General features: G+C 43.2%; 1 protein-coding gene across 11 annotated transcripts in view; it reads left to right on the forward strand.

The window, feature by feature from the left end:
- The window catches only part of AFF3 (ALF transcription elongation factor 3), a 484,945-nt gene that overhangs the window by 92,673 nt on the left and 370,658 nt on the right, over positions 1-21,614 (forward strand). The window contains exon 1 of one of the 11 annotated variants that reach the window (XM_074354606.1): positions 12,315-12,619. The exons of the other annotated variants lie outside the window; for them this stretch is intronic. Coding sequence (XP_074210707.1) covers positions 12,579-12,619 — 41 coding nt within the window. The 5' untranslated portion in view covers positions 12,315-12,578. Of the gene's footprint in view, positions 1-12,314; positions 12,620-21,614 lie in introns of those variants that run through there. 11 annotated transcript variants of the gene reach the window in all.

A 21,614-nucleotide genomic window follows, 5' to 3' on the forward strand; every position in this document is an offset into this window, starting at 1 on the left:
CTTTCATTTATGTTCAATTTCTCTGAAAATAAAAATCTCAAGTCCGTGGAGCGATTTTATATCTTTTTCAATATTGCGTTCTCCCATGTAATTGCACGGGATGCATTTTGTGCGGCCCCAGACCAGAGCCTTCTGATCCCTGTCCTGTGCAGGAGAGCCACATGTTCTGCGTGGGCCATCACAGTGTCGCAGGCTGAGGGGATGCTTGCCAAAGGGACTGGGAACCATGCACCACTGTGTCCCCTACCTGCCCTTCCTGTTGGAGGCTGAGGCCACGGGTGTTTGTCGGAGTCAAATCCGTATTCTTTTGGAAGATGCATCTGGCCCTTTAGCAGCTCCTCAGAAGTTCTCTTGGTCGTTTGAGAGTTTCTCCTGCACTTATCCCATGGTTTAGATATTAAAAGGGTTCCTGGCACTTTAATGTCCCAGTTTCTGGGCATAAGGAATGTGAGAAAGCTGGATTCTGTCTGCATTTGCAAAGCCTCTTCGAAATTTGTGAGGCTTAAAAAAAAAAAAATCCTCCGTACTTAAAAAAAAAAAAAAATTCGAGTTTTGTCTTACCTCCATTCATAGGTGATTCTTCTACTGCCCAGTTTTAATTTCCACGTATCCAGTATTTCAGCTGGAGAGAAACATGCATGGGGATGATAGAGAAATGGTCTTTAAAACTCTCCCTGAGAAGCTAAAATAACATTGCAGGTTTTTCTTAGTCTAAATATTTCAAAATTCAGTTGGTTATTTATTGAGTGACTACAGTGTTCCAGGCAGTAGGTGCCACACCAGACATGGTGTGTGTTAGCTCAGGCTGCTGTAACAAATACATCATCGTCTGGGTGCCTTAAGTAAACAGACATTTATCTCCCACAGTTGTGGAGGCTGGAAGTCCAAGGTCAAGGTATCGGCAGATTCGGTTTCTGGTGAGATCCCTCTTTCTGGCTTGCAGAAGGCTGCCTGTGGGCTGGGTCCTCAGCTGGCAGAGGGAGAGAGATGTTCGGTATCTCTTCCTCCTAACAGGTCATGAATCCCATTGAGGGACACCATTCTTATGATCTCATCTAAACCTGATTACCTTCCAAAGGCCCCACCTCCAAATACCATCACTTCAGAGCTCTGGATTCCAGAGCATGAATTTGAGAGGAAATGCAGATCTTCAGACCATTATGCATTCTAGAAAGTTCCTCCATTTCTTCATTATCAGTCCTCAGGACAGCTCCCCAGCCCAGGCCACTTACATTTTCTCCCTTATGTTATTAAAACACTTGATTCAAGCTGGATGCATTCAGCTCACCTGAGTGGTTCAATCACAATTAGTGTGCAGCTGCTAAGTACATATTTTTTAATGTTTCTTGGCTTCCATGAGTCCATTCTTTCTCAGTCATTAGGAAGCTTCAGGGGTGTGGATCGCCATGACTGTGACTTGCTTGATCCATGTTCCAGCACAGCGTTCATTTGTGTAACAGACACCTATTGTGGGCCTACTGTGTGCCAGGCACCGTTCTAGACCCTGCATTGAAAGGAAACAGCTTCCCTAGGGGAGCTTACATTTTAGTGAGCCAGAGAATCCACTGACAGCAAATTCCAGCTTGAGATGCATGTGTACAGCAGAGAAAATGTGGTGGGTAGTAGGGGACATGCAGGTGGCGGGCATTGCGCATTAGGTGGCTGGGGAAGCCCCCCTGAGGAGGCGACATGTGACCTGAGATCTGAGAAGTTAACCACACAGAGGTTTGGGGGAGACGCTTTTCCAACAAGGGCAGCAGCGGGGATGAAGGCCTTTCTCCCGGCTTGTCACAGGGCAGAGAGCGAAGACGGCCAGTGGGCCAGGGGCCTGGGGTGGCTATGGAGTGGCGGGGATTTGGTGTGAGGTGGGCTCAGAGAGCAGGCACGGCCTGGAGCTTTGCAAGCGCTGGTGAGAAGTTCCAAATTTATTCTGAACCCAGAGGGAAACCATGGCGGGCTCAGAGTGGGAGGAGAATAGGATTTTATGAACACTGCAAGTTTATTCAATAAATATCATGCTGTTAACAGTACTGAATGTCTGTATGCAACTATGTGTAATACATGTTTCTGTGGTTGGAAGCTAAGAGAAATATTTTATGCAAACCTAATAAATGAATTATATCTCCTTGTGTTTCTAACAGTTTAATATTCATCACTTGGAGAAGATAGATGCATTTTACCCATGTGTGGGCATGAATTGTTCATTTGAGTGGGGCCTGCCAATTTTAGCTAAGGTCTCCTCTTAATTTTGATTGTATATCCCTTGTGGCTACATGTCAAAAAATGACATACCAGCCTAGGCCAATCTGGATTTAATGACTAGGAAACCATGGACTTTATGTGATTTGGGGGCACATGGGGGCTTTTCTAATGCCAGTTCCAGGGATAAGTGGCACGGAGGTTATTTGATTAATTGGACAAGCCTAACTCTAGCTTCATGTCCGCCTGTCACCTGAACACAAAACATTGCAGATTGGGTGACTTGGCACTTTATAATTAAAATCGCCATCCTTCCTTTCTTGTTAACAGGATGTTTAGCTCAGCATTACACTGTCTTTTAGGTAAGCGTGGACAGTGCCCTGCACAGACTCCCCTTACCTCCAAGTGAGGTGTCTTCCAAGGTGCATTTCAAAAACACTCTGCTCCCTAAAGTCTAGGTGTAGTGGAAACCACGTCTTTGCAACAAGACCCATTTCACAGCTTCTGTATGAACTGATGTTTGGGGGAACTAGAGACACCCCGGGCTTAGGAGGCTCCCACTGAGCTTCTCTGCTGACGTGGTACCGGTGGAGCCGTCAGCCCCACACCACTTCCATCATCATGAGATGATGCATTTGCACGTGGTTTTAGCCCAGCGTTGGGCGTGTTTGAAAGACTCAGAGCCCTGGACTGGCTCAACTTTCCAGGTGATGAAGAGGGAGGCCGTAACACCGACGAGGGCTTGACGGGGCTAACGGTGACCCTGAGGTCTCCCTGCGCCACCGGGATGATGGGGCCCTTGGCCTGAAGAGCTGGTGTTGAGTCTGTCCACGCCTCCCCTCCAGGGACTAAAAGAAAGAAAGACTGAGACGTTCTCAGCTGGTCATCTTAGACCCTTTCACCACCAAACACTCCTAACTCATTCAACTTTAATTCACATATGCTTTAAAATTCTTCAAGTGGATGACTTTTCAAGAGGCTCGGTAATAAAACTGAATGGTCTTTGAGACAAATACAACCCCCAATAGAACCCATGCTGCCGATTTTAGTGTTGTGTTATTAGCACGGGTGTTTCTTTCATTGATAACTATCATTCTGCTTTTTCACCTGGATATTGTTTTACAGGGAGGTGCAGCTCCTTACTTGGTCTTTTCAAAAAAGAGTGAGGGGAGGGTATAGCTTGGTGGTAGAGTGCGTGCCTAGCATGCACACGGTCCTGGGTGCCATCCCTGCCACCTTTCAGTTTGCGGGAAGAAATTGCTAAATTCCAAAGTCAATAAAGTTCAGCTCTTTCCAATCTAGAAGGAGGAGTGGATAGTAAATATTTATCAAGAGTGTTTCCGGATTCCTTTTGCACTGGTTTATCGGAAGGTGACGGTGATCGCGTCCTTTGGATGCTTGGTTACACGGCGGCCTTTTCTATGCCGGCGTGTATTTTCAGGGGTAAAATTGTGGGCAGATTTGGACTGGTGCCCAGCCTCTCTTCCCCCAACTGCAAGCTGTGTGATGTCTTTCACTCACTCTCTCCCATGTTTATAAAATAAAATTGAAATCAAAGCTGTCTTTGTATTATTAGCTCACAAAATGGTGGAGATGGTTTACCCTTTTCTGTGTCTTTCTGTAAGACTTTTTGTCCTTTATATGGACACACTTACACATTGTTTGGGGGGCTTGTCGATATGTCCAGATTGGTTTTTAATTTGAGGATAGTTTAAGTCAACTTGTGGAAGGCTGGAATCCTGGACAGGATGAAATAAGGGGTCAGGTGGAACATGAGGGGCTGAGACCTGCAGGAATAAGACCATGCAGCACCCTCAGCACAGTGGGAAAGCAGGCAGGGCACAGAGGGACTTGCTTAATGCAAGTGTCCCTGGGTGCCTCTGCCGTGTCCTCTGGCAGACCACACAGGGGCCTGGAGAACCTTCTGCCTTGGACTTCATTATTGCAGAGGAATGATTCCTGTATGGTCTTTGTCTTTTTCTCCTTTATTTTTTCTCTTCCTTTAATGGCTTGATGGTGATTTTTGGGGGGGTGAGAAGAAGTAAGGTCAAGAGTTTTGTCATTTGAAATATTGATTTGAAAGTCTTTTATCCTGGCCATTTCAGAGTCAACAGAGACTCAAAGCAAACAATTACAAAAGCAAACAAAAACGACAAAAACACTCAAGGTTGCAGTTGAGAGTACTAGCCATGATTTTTTTCACAGAGCCAAATGTATACAACATGTATTCCTATTGGCCCCTTGCTCCCATACTTGGATCATACCCTGTATGGTTTTGAACTGTGCATTTTCACTAATATTGTGAGCATTTGTCATTAAATATTATTATATTTTCCTTGAAAACATTCATGATACTTAGTTACATGAGTGTACCATAATTTATTTAACCCTTCTTCTGTTGGACGTTGAGATTTTTTTTCTCTTAATATCTTAGCTGTTGCATGAACATGAGCTATGATGAACATTCTTGTACAGAAGTCATTGCAAATATCACTGATAATTCTTTTAGTAAAAATTCTTAAAAAGTGGAATTCTTGATTGGGGATGTGAGCTTTTATACAGCTTTTGATATGTTGCCAAATTTCCCTTCAGAAAGACTTAACCTGTTTAGCTACCAGGAGGAGCAAGAGAGACCACGTCCTGCTCTATACCATTGTTTGAACTGAGGGTTATACTTTTAGTTCTTTGCCTATTTGATAGGTAAAATGGTATTTCTTTATTATTTTTTGAAAAATTATTGATTAACTGTATTTTTTTTACATGTTTGGTTATTTTTATTTCTCTCTTTTTTTAATTTTTGGAGCTTACTGTTCATATTCTAACTCTATTTGACATTTTTAAACCATTTTCTTTATTTCTTACAACTCTTTACATATATACTAATACCATTACCCCTTTTCTTATGTATTTTCTATCCTTTTTCCAGTTTATCCTTAATCTTTTAACTTTGTGGAAATTTTATGATATACATATATATATAAGTGTATAATTTTTACATGGTCAAATATGTCATTTTTTTCTTTCATTGCTTTAATGATGAAGAATGCCAGCCCCTTCTTAAGATCACTTATTTACCTATATTTTCCTTCTGTTGTTTTATAGCTTCATTAAAATGTTATTCTTTAATCTGGTGGAATTTATTTTTGAATATGTTATGAGGTAGGCTAAAAATTTTTCCCCCAAATACTTTACCTATTATCCCCAAACTCAAAGTGGGTTAATTGAAAAACCCTCTTTTCCCTAAGGATTTATAAGATATGAAGTTAAGGTTTTTAAAAGTTAGTAAGATAATAAGGCCTAGGACAATATATGGGGCAGTCCTTGGGTTATTAGATAAAGGAATTGAATGGGACGGGTGAGTGGCAGGCACTTCAAACCTCAGGCACCATGAGGATGCTGGTGCCATTTATGTCAGGTGGGGAATTCATGAGGAGAGACTCTTGAGAGCTTGTTTTGGAGAGCAGGGGAGCGCAGCTACTAGTATGCCCTTGACTGAGAAGAACGGTCCTCCTCTATCGGGGATGGTCGTCCTCTTCACCCGAGCATGCAGTTTCGGGAGGGACGCACATGGAGCGGTGAGGGAGGAAGGGGACACCTGCCTAGCCAGCCAGATCAGCCGAATCAACCTTGGCGATCAATGGGGTGACAGATGTCACAGCCAGATCGCCCTCACATCCGAGGAGACTCTTGTCAGCATAGAGTTTCGAAATTTTTCTTTAGCATCTTTTTTTTTTCAGAGCCTGGCACACGCTTTCCATTTAGGTTAGAACCATATCAGTGGTCTTTCTCGGTAGACTGAACATATTTGTAAGTCAAGACGTGGGTTAAGTGGTTCAAGGGACAGAGGAGAAATCTGGGCTTTTGGAGGCCACTTTATTTGTATTCATAGTTGTTCCTTGAAGTTCCCTCATTACTGCCACCACACCCATTCCAGGAATGCTGCTTTACTTAGAACTTACCTTTGTAAACTTCATTACCTTTGTACAACTTACCTTTACAGTTGACAGATAACGTTTGTATCTGTTAATTCACCTGGTCACACAACAGTCCAGTGCTGTTGGCCTGCATGCATTATGATGTCCTTGTTTTTAAAGATTTGGATGGAAATTTGTGCCCAAAGACATTAGGGGCTTAAGGTCACACAAAGAAGGTATGTTCTCTTGTTCTTTCACTGAACGAATACTCATTGGGGCCCACCCTATGCCAGGCACTATTAGGTACTGAGGATGCAGGGGTGAAAAGGGAGGTCTTGCTCTTCAAGTGCTTAAGCAAAGTAAAAGGCAGCCCTGGAACTAAAACTAGATCCTGTGACTCCAAGTGGTGCTGTTCCCACTACACCTTACTTGCCAGTATATGGACCCGTAACCTTCATGGCTGAGACTGGTCAAAACAGTGATGAGTTCGCTTCACTTGTAGGAACTTGGGGCATCCTTGGTTGACTGAAGGGCCATCGTCCTTCTCCAGCATCATTGTTATTCATAAGTGGTATGTCTGGTTACTGCTTTGACCAAATTGACTCGGCACACTTGGAGTTTCCTAGCATACCAGCAGCGTTCCCAGAGAGAGAAGAGGGGTGACTGGTTCAGTGAGGATTACTTTGGCATCGCTCAGTGGAAGGTGCTGGTACTTGGGTGAGATGTGCTTCTGGAGCATCCCTGTTTTGACAGAGTTGGTGTGAAGTAAGAGTGACTCTTGGCAAATTCCCCTTTGTATAGGGATGTGGTTTCACAGGTGCCCAAAGACTAAACTTTGAATGGAGGAAGTGGAATAGAGGAAGTTGACCTTGGCCATAGTAGGGGAGAAGGACGTGGTTGGTCCACAGGCATGTATTGCTCATGACGTGGTGCTGTGGAACAGTGCACTGCCTTGTTGTGGCCTTGAGGATGCCCAGGGTGGGACAGGGAAGAATCTGACTCCTGTCTTTGACCAGACTTTACTTCTTAAGGCCAGTCCTTGGTGCTTGACAGTAACTGTCTATTAAAATTAAAAAAAAAAATCACATGAGGCAATTAGTGTGGGTGACATTTAATACTTCATGCATGGTGACCTTGAGTGGCCTTGATGGAATGAGGGAACTTGGGTGATGATTAGATCAGTGTATTAGGTTGCCGTCTACCTTGGTTACCATGTATACCTTTTTAGGACTCTTTCTATACGCACGAGATCAGAAGCCACACATCTCTATTTCTTGGTTCTTTGTTGTGTAGAGTGTTATTTAGAGTCACTCAGACTCTTTGTTTTAAAAGAGAAATGTTTTCTTCATTGATCCTCAGATATAAATGTGCTACCATTATTATCACCCCTCTAGAAAGATCAGATAAAAACAAAAAGAAAAATTAGGTTTCAGGGGACTTTCATGGTAGTGGGAAAAGCTAGTTGTTCTAATGATTTTATTAATTTGTTTGAATTCTGAACTGAAAAGAGGTTCATCTATTGGACAACTGAAGATGAGAATAAATCTGTTCAACTGAGTTTTGTCAGTTCAAAACTTTGATTTCTGTATTTAATTCTTGTTTTGCATTTAAGTCTATATTCATGTGTATGTTAATTCTATTGTTTTATGTGTATGTTAATCTCTTGTGTAGTGTATATTTTATACGTAATGCCATTTCGTATCTATTTCACCTTAACATTATTATTCAATGTACTTTAATGTGTTCTAATAAAATCATTGTTTATATGTGTTTTCTGATTGACAAGTTGAAGAAAGAAATCGATTTTTTTTCTTTTTTTTGGTCGTAAAACTAAGTATAGAGTCCTACAGGGAAGCTTTTGGAACACAAATAGAGCAATCCCTTTGTCAATAAATGGGAATATTTCAGTTTTTCAAGCTATTTGCACGACTAGAGTGATAACCCACCTTAGGACAAGCATTTGATATTGATTTGTCAGTCTGAAGTAACAAGTTACTGCTTCACTTCTTATCCAGAATTAAATCAAAATAATTCTGTGCCCTGTATAATATGTAGCGTGAGAATTCCCTCGCATGATTTACGTGCTGCAAGGTAGCAGGGATAAATATTGAAGAATCATATGACTTTAGATAAAGGTTGTATATTATTACTGCATGATTTTATTATATAGTAAATCTTAATTTGATATACACAGAAAGCTGTTGCAGAAGTTCTTAAAGAGTTTTAGAGGCACATTGTATTGTAAAAATTTGCATCTTTTTTTTATTAATCCAGATGAATTCCTAGCCATATGGCCTTTATTGTCCAATAAAAATCTCAAATGGGAAATAACTGATTTGCTTACAAAACATGGACATTTTTTCATGAATCAGAGTTGATTAGCATTCAGAGCTGATATTAGAAATAAAAATTCTATATTGTTTCCTCTTCTCAAAATTAAAATATGGAGGTATAAGTAGGTACTCTGTGTCTCATGTAAAAGTCAGATAGTATTTTTTTTGCATATTTTAAATTTATTTCCAGAATTTACCATCTGGTGAATGGTTTGAGTTAATTTTAGAGAGTTACAAGGAACTCAGATGTTTCATACCGATTTGACGATTCATGTATCCCACATTTGCGTGTGTGAGTACGCATGCTGTAAGCTTGTCATAGCTCAGCTGTCTAAAATAAATCCGGTTAATCTTAAACCTTTTTCTTTGAACCTCTCTTCCTACCCCAAGGCCATAGAATTTTCAGAGCCATAGAATTTTTTTTTCAATAATGAAGATTTATTTCCGGGTCATGCTGTATGTTCATAATGTTGTCAGTGGGAGTGGGGGCTCTTCTGTGATGTTGACCTCACTCAGGGACCCAGGTAAAGGGAATCTCCATTTTTTTGCTTCCATATTTGGCAGGGGAGGAAATACAGATATGACACATACAAGGATATGCATACTGGTTCCCCCAGCTCCCAAACAATTGTGTGGAATTGTGTGGAAATTAGCAAGCTGATTCCAAATACGCATGAAGAACATGAAGGATCAGAATGCCAAGACAGTCTTGAAAAAGGATAAGGTTGTAGGACTTACTCTGCTGGATATTAAGATTTTATTATATTATAAAGCTGTAATAATTAAGACATATATTACTGGCCCAGGGTTAGGCAAATACACAAATGAGATTGAAAGGAGAATCCAGGCACAGAACCACACATGTATAAAGACATAATTTATGGCAAACGTTGGCACTGCAGAGCAATGGGAAAATAATGGTCCTTTCAGCTAATCATGTTGGGTCATCTGGGCCACAACATGAAAAACAAAACAAAACAGAATAAAGCCCAAATCCATATGTTTCCTCAAAATCAATTGCAGGGTTTTTGTTTTCTGAGCTGAACTTGGCTTCATCCAAATCAGGCTCGAGTTGTATGTCACTGAGATAATGAGATAATCGACAGAGCACTGATCATGGATTAAGTTGAGTAGAATGTTGGTCAGAATCTCAGAACTCTCTCTTGGGCATCTTTCCAGTCATTATGCTTTCCCTTCTCTCCAGAGAGGACCACTATTCTGAGTTCCAGCACTCAAGTTTAAGTTTATTTGTTTCTGTACATTGTACGAATGAATTATACGGTGGAATCACACAGTAGGTATCCTCTGTGTTGCTTCTTTCGCTCAGTATTGTGTTTGTGAGATGGATTTATATTGTTGCACATACCTGTATTGTTAAGCAGCATAGACTTACACGCCACCTTCCTAAAGGCAGAGTAGCTACGTAAATTATTTGGAGGTGTTCTGCAAGGGAGATTGATCTCTTCTCCTTAATAAATTAATTAAGTCATTTGTTTATATAAACACGGGCTCATGGGTATCTCTTTTATGCTTTGGGTTATGATCTAGTACTGCTTCTTTATTTTTCTGCTCAAATTTCTCCAGCTTTGGCCATTGGAAACCCTTTCCAGTGACTCCTGTATCATTTTGACATATACTCGTGGTCGTGGTGTTGTTAGTGTTTTGAACACTTTCTTGCTTTCTGGTGCGACACGTTGCATCACATTTATCTTGTATATTTTCCATTCCAGTCTTAGAATCAGCCATTTCTCCCAGAAGCCCTGACTGCCTCTATTGGAGAATGGTATTAGAAACCAAAATCTGGCTTATTTCACTTAGCATAGTGTCCTCAGTGTCCATCCACATTGTATGTATTAGTTTGCGGAGGCTGCATAACAAAATACCACAGACTAGGGGCTTAAACAATAGAAATTCACTTTCTTTTAGTTCTGGAGGCTGGAAGCCCAAGATCGTAGTGTCCACAGGTTTGGTTTGTTCTGAGGCCTCTCTCCCCACTTGCACATGGCTTCCCTCTGGCCGACTCTTCACACAGGCTTTTCATGTACAGGCCTCCCTGACTTCTCCTCTGTGTGTCCAGGTTTCCTCGTCTTATAAGGATACCAGTCAGATTGGATTAGAACCCACCCTGATGACCTTATTTTAACTTACTCACCTCTTGAAATGTTCTGTCTCCAAATGCAGTCACATCCTGAGGTATTAGGGGTTAAGACTTAAATATATAAATTTGGCGCTTGGGAGGGCGGCACAATTCAGCCCATAACATTGTAGCACATATCAGGATTTCCTTCCTTTCAGGGCTGAGTAATATTCCATTGTGTGTATTGACCCCATTTTGTTTACCCAGTCACTCATCACTTACTGGGTGTTGTGAATAGTGCTGCTCTGAACACGGATGTACAGATATCTCGTCGAAACCTTCATTCAGTTCTTCTGGATGTATACCCAGAAGTAGAATTGTTTGCTTATATTGTAATTCTGCTTATAATTTTTTGAGTACCCGCCATCCTGTTTTCCACGGCAGCTGTATCCATTTGATATTCTCAGCAACAGCGTGCTCAGTGCCCCAGTCTTCCATATCCTCACGAACACTTGCTATTTTCTGTTTCTTTTTTTAAAGTACCCATCCTAATGTGTATGAAGAATAGTAAATGTTTAATAGAAAGTATTAAGCATACTAAGTAAAAACAAAGGAAGAAGAAAGTTTTGTTTCTTCTATTTCTCAGGAATAATCAAAGTTAACATCGTGTTATTCTTTTAGATTCTTTTCTTTATGTAGGTTTGCATGTATATGCATACACACATGCACATACATACAAACGTGCCTTTGTATAATTTTGACAGGATTTTTATCACATTGCCTAAATAATTTTTATCCTGGTTTTTCATTTAATATTACCTCATGAGCATTTCCTGTGTCATTAAATAATATTGAAATACATGAGTTTTATGGCTACAACATAAATCATGATTTCTTTATTTTCTGATTATTGCCCAAGAGATTGTTTCTGCTTCCTCCTCTTATATACAGTTCTCTGATGAAAATTCATCTACATGAGTCTCTGTATTTCTGACAGTTTTCTTTGGACAGATTCCTAGAAGGAGATCAGCAAGTTAGCAGTTCTTTTGAAAGGTTCCGAATGGATATTACAAAATTTGAAATTGTTTTCCGGAACTTTGTTCTGATCTGTGCTCCCTCCAGCCATGTGGGAGACACCACTGTTACCCAACACTTACCAGGACTGAATATTATCTTTCCAACTTGTTTTAAAAAAAAATCTCTTCCAGTTGGCTAGGTAAACATGATTTCAGTTTGATTTAATTTGCATTTCTTATTAGTGAAGATGTGCAGTTTTCACATATTATTATTTCTTTTGTGAATTTAGTATGCGAGGTCAAATAATGGACATGGATAGGAAATGGCACATTGGATTTGCAGAATTAGCAATATTTCTATAGTATAAGGAGATGCTATTAGTCACAGCCTTGAATATTTAAGAGAATGTAACATGTCTAATATTAATGCTAAGAGATGTTGTTGCATTTATTGATGATCATTTTCTTGCTCTGTAAGACTTATAAATTCTAGTCAGAGACAGCTGCTTAAAATATAAATATTTGAAACAAAGGAAATGCACACTATACTCTGAAGAACAGTTCATTTTTATCTAAAATTCTAATTTGTTCTTGACTAACTTGAAGAGAAATGAATATCATAAATAGTATTTCTCAAATAGCAAAGTTTGATTAGATGAGAGACAAGCAGACAGTTTCACACAAAAAATAGAAAGAGTGCTGAGGAAGTTATAAGGTAGGAGGGACTTGGAGGTGGGGAGGGGATGGCCAAGGGAGGGGAATGGACAGTTAATAAATCTGTAGCCAGGAGAGCAGAGTTCAGAGTTCCTGGAGGGCCTTGGCAGTTCAATAAACCTTTTCTGATGTAAATTGTTATCCCACTATAAATTGAAAGTCCCAGACGCCTCTGCACCCAGGTTCATAGTCTCAACGTTCTATATCTCTTGGAAGAAGAGACAAGTTGAGTTCATAAAGAGAAATTCCCAGAGCTGCTATCAGATGACCTGGTGTCTTCCGAACTGCCTTTGAGAATCACGCAGGTTATTTGTCTGAGACCCGGATGGTACTGGAACAAGTGCAGTCAGAGCTACGTGCTCTCAGGTTGGATATAGTGATTCCTTCCTCCCTTCCTTCCTTCCTTCTTCTTCTTCTTTTTTTTTTTTTTTTTTTTGCATGCCTGAGCACAGGGGAAATACCAAGAGATTCAGAAACTTCTTGCTTGATGTGGAGTTGGGTTGGATTAAAGTCTGCAGGTTAGGTGTGTGCAGAGATTGGTTTAGTTCAGCCTTGGGGAGGAAGGTGAGGAGCAGGGTGCATGGAGACAGTAGTCCTGGCCAGGTGGGGAGAGCCAGGATCCTGGTGTATTTACTAATGGTTGCCTTAATTGTACATTTTGCATGTTTCCAGATAGTTCAGAAGGGGAAGAACAAATGAAAACTTACCCTGTTAATATTTTTAAAATATAATGCTATTTATTCAAAAAGCAATACTCACTTGTACAATATCCAAGGAAGACAGAAGATTATAAATTCCTTCTTACCCCGCCTCTCCATCATTACCTCAGAGATAACTATTTAAACGTTCTTATGTATCCGTAAGCACACGCACATTATTTTATGTGTAAGAGCTTATATCATCCTTCTCTTCTATGACGTATTCTTGTCACTAAGGTACATGTCTTGGGTCGTTTGCATATCTGTGCATTTAGATCCACCCCATCCAATGGCTACATAGTCTTCCACTGTATGAGGTACTGTCATTTGTTAACCAGTGTCCCAGGTGTGATGTTTGTATTTGTTTTGTAATTTAATTAATCATTGGTTTTTGCAGTGATATCCTAAATGGGACTTGTGTATTCCTAGATATGAGATCCCTGAGTCCAAGTCAGCATTTAGTGACAGCCTGCTCAGGCCACCTGTCAGAGATGGGTAAGGGGTGGTGTTTCTTTCTGCATTGTGGGTATTTTAATCACTTTCCATCCACCTCTTAATGACATGTCACCTTGGCAGAGCACTGTAACATTTTCAAAGGCCGTGTTGGCTTACTGCTCAGCGTGTGGATTGGTTTTATTTAACCACACCTGAGGTGTGGCGTGGAACACTCCCAGCTTGTCCACGGCTGGACCATCTCTGAGGGAGTCTCCTGGCCTGATGTTCACGCCTACGAATGTAGAGGAGAGTCCTTGGACGTTCTGGACCCAGTGGGAGGAAACAGTCTTGTTTAATGAGAGGCTTTGTGTGTCTTCTCTCTTCTGTTATTCCAAGCTGACCGAATCATTTGCTACTTATTTGACAAATATATAACATCACTTATATGTGGCATCTAAAAAGAAAATGATTACAAATTCTGTTTATGAACCAGAAATAGACTCATAGACTTGGAAAACAAACTATGGTTACCAAAATGGAGCAGGGGATAGATTAGGAGTTTGGGATTAACACACACATACCACTAGATATAAAATAGATAAACAAAGACCTACTGTACAGCACAGGGAGCTATATTCAATTTCTTGTAATAACATACAATGGAAAAGAATCTGAAAAGAAAAAATATATATGTATGTATGAATATATATAGCTGAATTGCTTTGCTGCATACCTGAAACTAATGTTGTAAATCAACTACACTTTAATAGAAAATAAAATTAAAGGAGGAAAAAAAAAAGAAAGCTTCAAGTTTGGTAAATTCTTGTGTTTCCCGCTGAGATGTTACAATATTTTCTACGTTCTAGATTTTTAATTACAAAAGGACAACATGACACTTCCGTGACTCTTTGTGCAAATCTTAAAAAAAAAATTCTATGGTAAAGGCTAGCTTTATCAGCTCCTTCGGGCTGCTGCTTTAAGAGTGTACCTGAAGGGCGTTTACGTATCATAGCACGTGCGTGCTTTCCTGTCCCGAGAGACCAAACAGATCCACTCACCATATTGCTTCTCGGGCTTCAGTGAAAGGCGGGGTGACTGGGAAAGGAAGTTGCTGATTCGTTCATCTCTCCATCCATCTGTTCTTTCAACAAATGGTAATCGAGTGCCTCCCGTGAGCCCAGCGTTGTTCTCGGCTAATCCTGAGAGGTGTGGACTCTGAAGTCCAGGGGAGAGCGAGCCATCAGGGCCTGGAAAGCTGGGAAATCCGGATGGAAGCGCACGGAGCGGTGTCCTCCTGCTGACTCAGCGGGGGGCTGGTGGGTTTTGAATTGGCGCAGATCAGCCAATAAGAGAAGCAAGATGCCCCTTCCCTGCCCCCCACTCCATTGTGCACCCAGCCCCGCCTGCCCTAGATTACCTGTCTTGTTCTCCGCACGGCGTTTGGAGAAAGAAGAGCCTTCTTCACAAACGCTCTTCACATGAATAAACTCACCTTACTGCCACAGAGCTACTCTCATTGCCTGTGACATTGGGCTTGCTCTGGATAGCGGCGTATGTGGGAAACAAAAAGAGGCAGAGTAGGGGGTGGGGAAGAGAGGGAAGGTGACGTTTTAACATAACGTGAAGCAAATATGTTGTCAGAATAGACTGAGTGTCCTCTTTGAAACATTTCTTCCAGAACTGTGATAATTATCATCATGTGTAGGCAGCCCCATCATACATAATATTCTTAATGTTCTGGGGATCAAATGAAATAGTTTTATGATAGATTGCATGTCTGGTTGAAATTGGGAACTTGTGAGTGATACATTAGCTATGGGAGGACCCCGTGGTTTCCTGACACTGTGTTACATGGATATTTAGAATCAATCATCTTTAGTGTCACTAGCACGGAATGAATTATAGAACAGTAGAGTTCAAATAATCCATAATTCTCAACATCTTCCTCCAAGTCACGCTTAATTGACTACAGAATTTTCACCCTGGCAAGACGGAGAAATGTCCTGGAGTCTCTGTGTTGAGGTGGGGGCCATGGACTCACTGGCCCTTTGTATATAGTGAGTGTTGACTGAAATTTTTTGAATAAAAATATATTATTTTAAAACCTTAAATCGTCATTAATATCCAGAACTATCATGGAACTTAGAATTTTGATTCTAACAGCTATTGTTTAGGTAAATCATTTAAATTTTCTAAGCCCCACTTGTTCATTGAAGAAAGGCCTTTATCTGTAAAATGAGTGTAAGAACGTTCACAGCACACAGACTTTATTTCATTATATATAAATATGTATTCATTTCTTGAATATTTGCATAAATAAGGGGTACATAACAGGCTTGTTGAGAGGGATAAATAACAAATGCAAGTTTCTTTGTGAACTCTCCCCCCAATATTGTTATTATTATGATTCTCATGATTATATTCTATCACCATGCAGAATGTTTTAGGAGCCAGGCTCTGAATGGGTTTTCATTCTGTTTGTTCAAATTGTGGTGTGTGTATAGGCTAACTTTTGATAAGGAAGGAGAAAAAAAAAATCATGTGTTTTGCATCTCTTTTAAAATTTTTTTTTTCCAGGGGAGATGGTAATTAGATTTATTTATGTATTTGTTTCTTAATGGAAGTACTAGGGATTGAACCCCCGACCTTGTGCATGCTAAGCAGGCACTCTACCACTGAGCTGTACTCTCCTTTCTTTAGCATCTGTTTTTAAAGCATTATTGTCATTGCCCACTCTGTCCTAGGCAGTGTTCCAGGTGCTCGAAATATAGAACGTACACGTAGGTCCTCTGCTTCTGGAACTGACCGTTTGATGGAGGATTCAGATAATTAGTACAGGACATGTGATTGTGGAGGAGAACGTAGGTTTCCATGAGGGTTTAGAAGAGCACCCTGGTCAGGACTTGGATCTGCTAGTGGGTGAGGGAACTTTTCTGCAGAGGAAGCATCACTAAGCTGAGACCTTCAGGGTCAGGAGGAGGGAGGCAGGTGGAGAGCAGAGGTGACTAAGGCTCTGGGAAGAGCACACACGCGGGCTCAGAGAAACATCATGGCACCAAGATTGTGGGGGATGAGGGCTGACGTGGGGGAGATAAGCAGGGGCCATGTCCTGCGCGGCGCTGGATGCCGGATTTGAATTTGGTGCATGGGCAGGGTGGAGCCAAGGGGGTGATGTAATCAAACTGCTGTTTTAGAAACCCCGCCCTGGATTGACTGTGGAGGAGCAATGGGACTAGGGCAGGAGGAGCCACTGGGGGACCCTTTAAGAGGCACTGCCGGGGTCTGGGGAGAGCTAAGGGTGGCCTGGGTGGAGGAGAGAGCTGGACAGACTGGAGTGTGATTGGCAGGACTGGGGCTTGATTGGCGATGCGGGGCAGTGGCCTGGGAGATGAAGTCAAGCTGATGGCCCTGTTTCTGATCTGAGCAGCTCTGGGTAGTGGTGCCGACCGCTGATCAGGGCAGCAGAAGTGGAGGCGGAGGCTAGGGTCAGGGGTCGTGATGAGCTCGGGAGACTTGCTGGGCTGTGTGTGTCAATGGGAAACCTGACTCAACAAGACCATTTGGATGGTTGGACTGGGTCTGGAGCTGAGATGAGAGAAATGGGTGTGTCCTGGACCCTTGCATGTCATCGACTTAAAGATGGCACCTGTAGGCAAGGAATGCATGACATCCCCCAGGGAGAGACCAGGCCTAGAACCCAGATGACAGTACATTTTAAAAGGATGGCACAGGAAGAGGAACAGGCAGGCGGCACCACTCCACCTAGGGCAGAAAGCCTCTGAAAGGCGCTGTGAGCCATGCATGCAGGAGGCTGGAGAGCGAAGTGTCCGTTGATTGTCCCATAAGGAGGTGGTGACCTTGCTGTGGACAGCAGACTCAGATCACAGGGCTTCAGGAAAACCAAGAATTGGAGAGAAAGTGTGATGAAGGGAGAGGGTTGGTGGCGGGGTGGGGGGTGCTTCATTCTCTTTCTCTTTTAAGCTAGGAGGGCCTTGAATGGGTTTATTTGCAGAGGAGAGCCCCGAGGAGACCCAGATGGTGACTGAATAGGGGAACACGGATCTACGGGAAGGTGGGGGATGGGGGTGAAAGGGGCTCAGAGCCCAGGCGGGAGAGTCGGCCTGGGGAGATGAAGGACTTGCCCTCTGAGAGGGGTGAGGAGGAGGCGGCCTGAGGTGGCAGGTGAGGTAGGCGGGGGTCGGAGGACAGTAAGTTGGGGGACCATCTGCCCAGGGGCTTCTGATCCTCTGTGACAGAGGACGGAGCCCTGGGCCTCACGCTCCAGCTCTGCTTGCCTGGGGCCAGCGAGGCTCCGTCCTCTCGGGGGACTTCTGGGTTCCCTTTGGGTCCTGAGTACTGTCACTGACCTGTTTCCCTCTTTCCTACATGCTTTACCCACCAAGACTTGCAGCCAAGCAGGATAAACTGCCCTGTACCGAAACAGACCTTGCTCATCTCCAAAACAGGGTCTCCTTTCCTCCCAGACGAATTATAAAGTCCATTTTCATAGTTTCCATCTGTGTCGTCCACATGGAAGAATCTCCCGGTCGGCCTGTCGGCTTAGCCGTCGGAAGGTATTTGAGGATGTGCCTGTCCCTTTAACGCCGCCTCACCCTAAAGGGAGCTGTTTGCTTTCCTTCTTGCCCAGGGCTAGTTCTGTACCTCACAGTCCGTTAATTAAGGTCAGCAGGTAACAGTCGCCCAGGCTGACTCTTACTAGCCTCCAGAAATTCCATTTCAGCCGGTCGGTGCCTATCTCAGTAGTGGCCCTAGAAGGAGACGAAGTTGGGGAGCTGGGTTCAGGAAGAGTGTGAGTCACTCTTTAATGACTGATGTTTGGGTCTCAGGGCTTTCTCTGCCGAGGAGCCTGACCCAGTGTCAGGAGATGTCAGGAAGTTACATGAGAGGACCCGGCCACCCTTCTGCCCCTCCGATGTGGGCGCCACACCCATGCCCCCGAGTGACCACACGGGGGTTGTATGGGGTGTGGGAGAGCATCCTGGTTACAGCACAGGCATGCTGGAAAATAGGGCCCTCCCTGCATATTGCTTTCAGATTCTGAGGTGCTAAAGTTGAGCACCCGAGGCTGCAAAGTGAAAGTGAAATGTAACTGAGCACTCGGTGGAGGAAAAGTAATTCACTGGCTCACATGAAAAGCCCTGGGAGTGAGTAAGCACCCTTCTTGTCACGGACCCCCATGATTGACACCGGCTCTGTGCACCGGGTGCAAGTCAGCTCTGTGAAACAGCGTAGTAGGGACTTTGCAGGTGGGTCTCATTTGGTTAAGTTACTGCTTTTGTGAGGCTCTGCTGTGTCTTTATATTCTACCAAGGAGAAGATGGTAAATCAGAGTAATTGCTTCCTCCCAAGGCACTTTTATATTGGAAAGCAAAAAGGTCCTGTTAAGAAACTCAAATTAACTTCTGCTGTTTATACTATATGGAGAGCCTCTTTGAAAGCTGCTTGTCATCCGGCCTGGTGGTTTATCACAGAACAATTCCATTAGAACCTGACACTTGTTCTCCCGGCACCAAGACATAGGGTCCCGCAGGAGAAGCGGTTAACCCTTGGAAATGCAGAGCTGTCATTTATCTGTCATCTCTCTCGAAATTCACTGGAGCATATTTACAAGAGAGATTGGGAGCAGTCATCATTTCCACTGAGTGAGAAATGGAGCTGAGGTTCAGTAAATTGTCAGTGAAGAACCGGTAAGTGTCCAGTCCCATACTGCAGAAGCGACTCGGCTCTGCTGGTCGCGCTATGAGATGCACTCACTGCGGTATTCCATAATTCTCCGGGAGCTCACCGCACAGGATTCACGAGCTGGAGTATTAGTTAATTGTTAGTGCTGACTTATTTGAATTGCTTATCCCTGTTATATTTTATAGGCTTGGAAGAGTCCTTAAAGGTTCATGTGTATCAAGCAAGGAGGCTTAGCAGATCTTAGAAGAATGAACCAAAATTATCATGATCTGAAAATTAACACCCTTCTGCCTGGCATTTCCTAACAAAGGATGAGGGTACCATTTGTCAAAGCCTGTCAGTGAGCAAGTTCCCGAGGGAGCCAGGCAAGCAGAGTCTAGGAATCCAGTCTCTGGTGCCAGACTGCCTGGCTTCAGACCCAAGCATTGTCGCTCACTGGCTGTGGGCGTGGACGAGTGAGTTAACCTCAGAGCCTCTCGCTTCTTCTTCGGTGGACGGGGACAGTATCTCTTGGGGTTTCAAAGACTATCAAATGAAGTGATGCACCTGCAGTCCTTCATATGGTGGCTGCGTATAGTAATAAAGTAGTCGGTGTTAGCAGAGTTTATTATGGGCCTGATGAATCTGAGCAGATAGTGTAAAATCATTCCAAAAAGGCTATTTTTCTTTCAAATATTTACGAACTGCATTTTTCTGGGGGTGGTTATTACTTTGTGACTCCCTTCAGTTTCCTAGTTTCATGAAAGCTGTGACACAAGAGAAGTGACTATGGTACAAACCACCCCCAGTTCTGCTCCTGTTCCTGTAGAACAGGTCGGCAGCCCTAAGGCAGAGATGTGTAAATGCTTTGGAAGAGTTTCAGGATGGAATGAAGATTGAGACAGCCTTTGTGGTCAGAGACAAACAAATAAGGGTGGACTGACCTTTTGAAGAAAGATGTCCATGGTAGAAATAGCCATGGGGAGTGTCTCATTTAACAAAGCTCATGGTGAACCAGGGGCATAATGCTTGAGGGGGAAAGAGAGTGAAAGGGCATGGGGACTGAATTACATGACTCAAAGCAAAAGTCTAGTGTAAGTGAGAATGGTCATGGTGATGTTCTGTAGGATTTAAGGGTTTGTGGTATGCACTGTTGGCCAGTGCATCAGGTCTTCAACTACTACCGTACTCACCACCACCATCACCAGCACCGCCACCACCATCATCACCATCATCATCACCCATCACCACTGCATCATCAGCATCACCATGACTGCAACAGCTCAGGGCCTTAAAGGACTCCAGCTGGGAGGATCCTGGCTTCCTTCCCAGTCTCCATCTCCAGCCCTGTCTCTCTGCCTGAGTTGCCTGTATCACCGGCTCACTCCCTGACCGCCTCTCTGCCTTTTAGTCCACCAGCTCTGACTGTAGACTGAGGACGGAACTTGCAAGGACACTTCAACAGCCTTGCTTTTCTTTGATTTAAGGAAGGATTACTGATCTTTTAGTCTTTGCTTTAAAAATAACAAGAGATGTTAATGAGTTTGACTCATTAAATTTAAAGCTTTTGTTATAATTTTGGAGCGCTTGATTACATTTCCTTAATTACTCACAGTTGCTGGTGTTGCTGTTCCGAAGAGCAGGATGCTTCTGCATTCGTCCCCTCTCCACGTGGTGCCTGTTCTTCCTCCTGTTGGCCCTGTGGCCGCCAGCCCACGCCCCGCGGGCAGGTTAGCACGTGGCGTCCCAGGACTGTAAACATCCCAGGCCTGAGAGCGTCTCCTCCAGGGTCCAGCTGTTCTAGGTCAGCCCTGATCAAACTGTCAAGGAAGGGAGAGTGTGTCTGGGTGCCTTTTTATTCTCCCTGCATCCACCCTTTATTTATTCCCTCCAAACCAAGCCTGCTTTCAAGAAGGGGTGAGAAAAACTTAGTTAGAATGAGGTAGTTTAGCAGTGGGGCAAACCAAAGAAATAAAACTTTAAGTGCGGAATTCCAACTGGTTAACGAAGTAAGATGGTATGGTGACAGCAAAAGTCTCCTCCTCCGAATACTCTCAAAGGCCACTTAGTAGTGATCCCTGCATCTTGGACATCTAAGTCCTTCCTCTTCCCTCCCCCTCCTCCACCCACAGCTTTCTCAAGACCTGGCTCAAAGGAGACCTCTTGCAGGAAGCGATCCTGGCTCCTGGGGCTCCCTTCTGCAGGGCCCCAACCCCGGGTTGCCAATGTTCTCTGCTTGGAAGCTGCCCCCCCTTCCCCACTCCCCCTCATCCCCCGGACTGTCAGCTTCGCAGCAGCAGGTTGGGCTGGTTGCAGCCCCAATGATCTCCCGAGTATCGACCATGGCGGCATTCAGGAGGCCGTCAGAAATGCTTTTGGACTACAGTGAATTGCATTTCTGCTGCTTGAAGAGGACAACATTTTTAAAACATATTGTAACTTTATCCAAAAGATAGGTGAGAGGTTGCTCATTCTCTTCTTGAATTCACTTATTTCCTAGACCTTAACCCTGGAGGTACACGAGCAGGTAGAATAATGTTTTGGTT

The sequence above is a fragment of the Camelus bactrianus genome, chromosome 28 (assembly GCF_048773025.1).
Source record: "Camelus bactrianus isolate YW-2024 breed Bactrian camel chromosome 28, ASM4877302v1, whole genome shotgun sequence".
NCBI classification, from domain to species: domain Eukaryota; kingdom Metazoa; phylum Chordata; class Mammalia; order Artiodactyla; family Camelidae; genus Camelus; species Camelus bactrianus.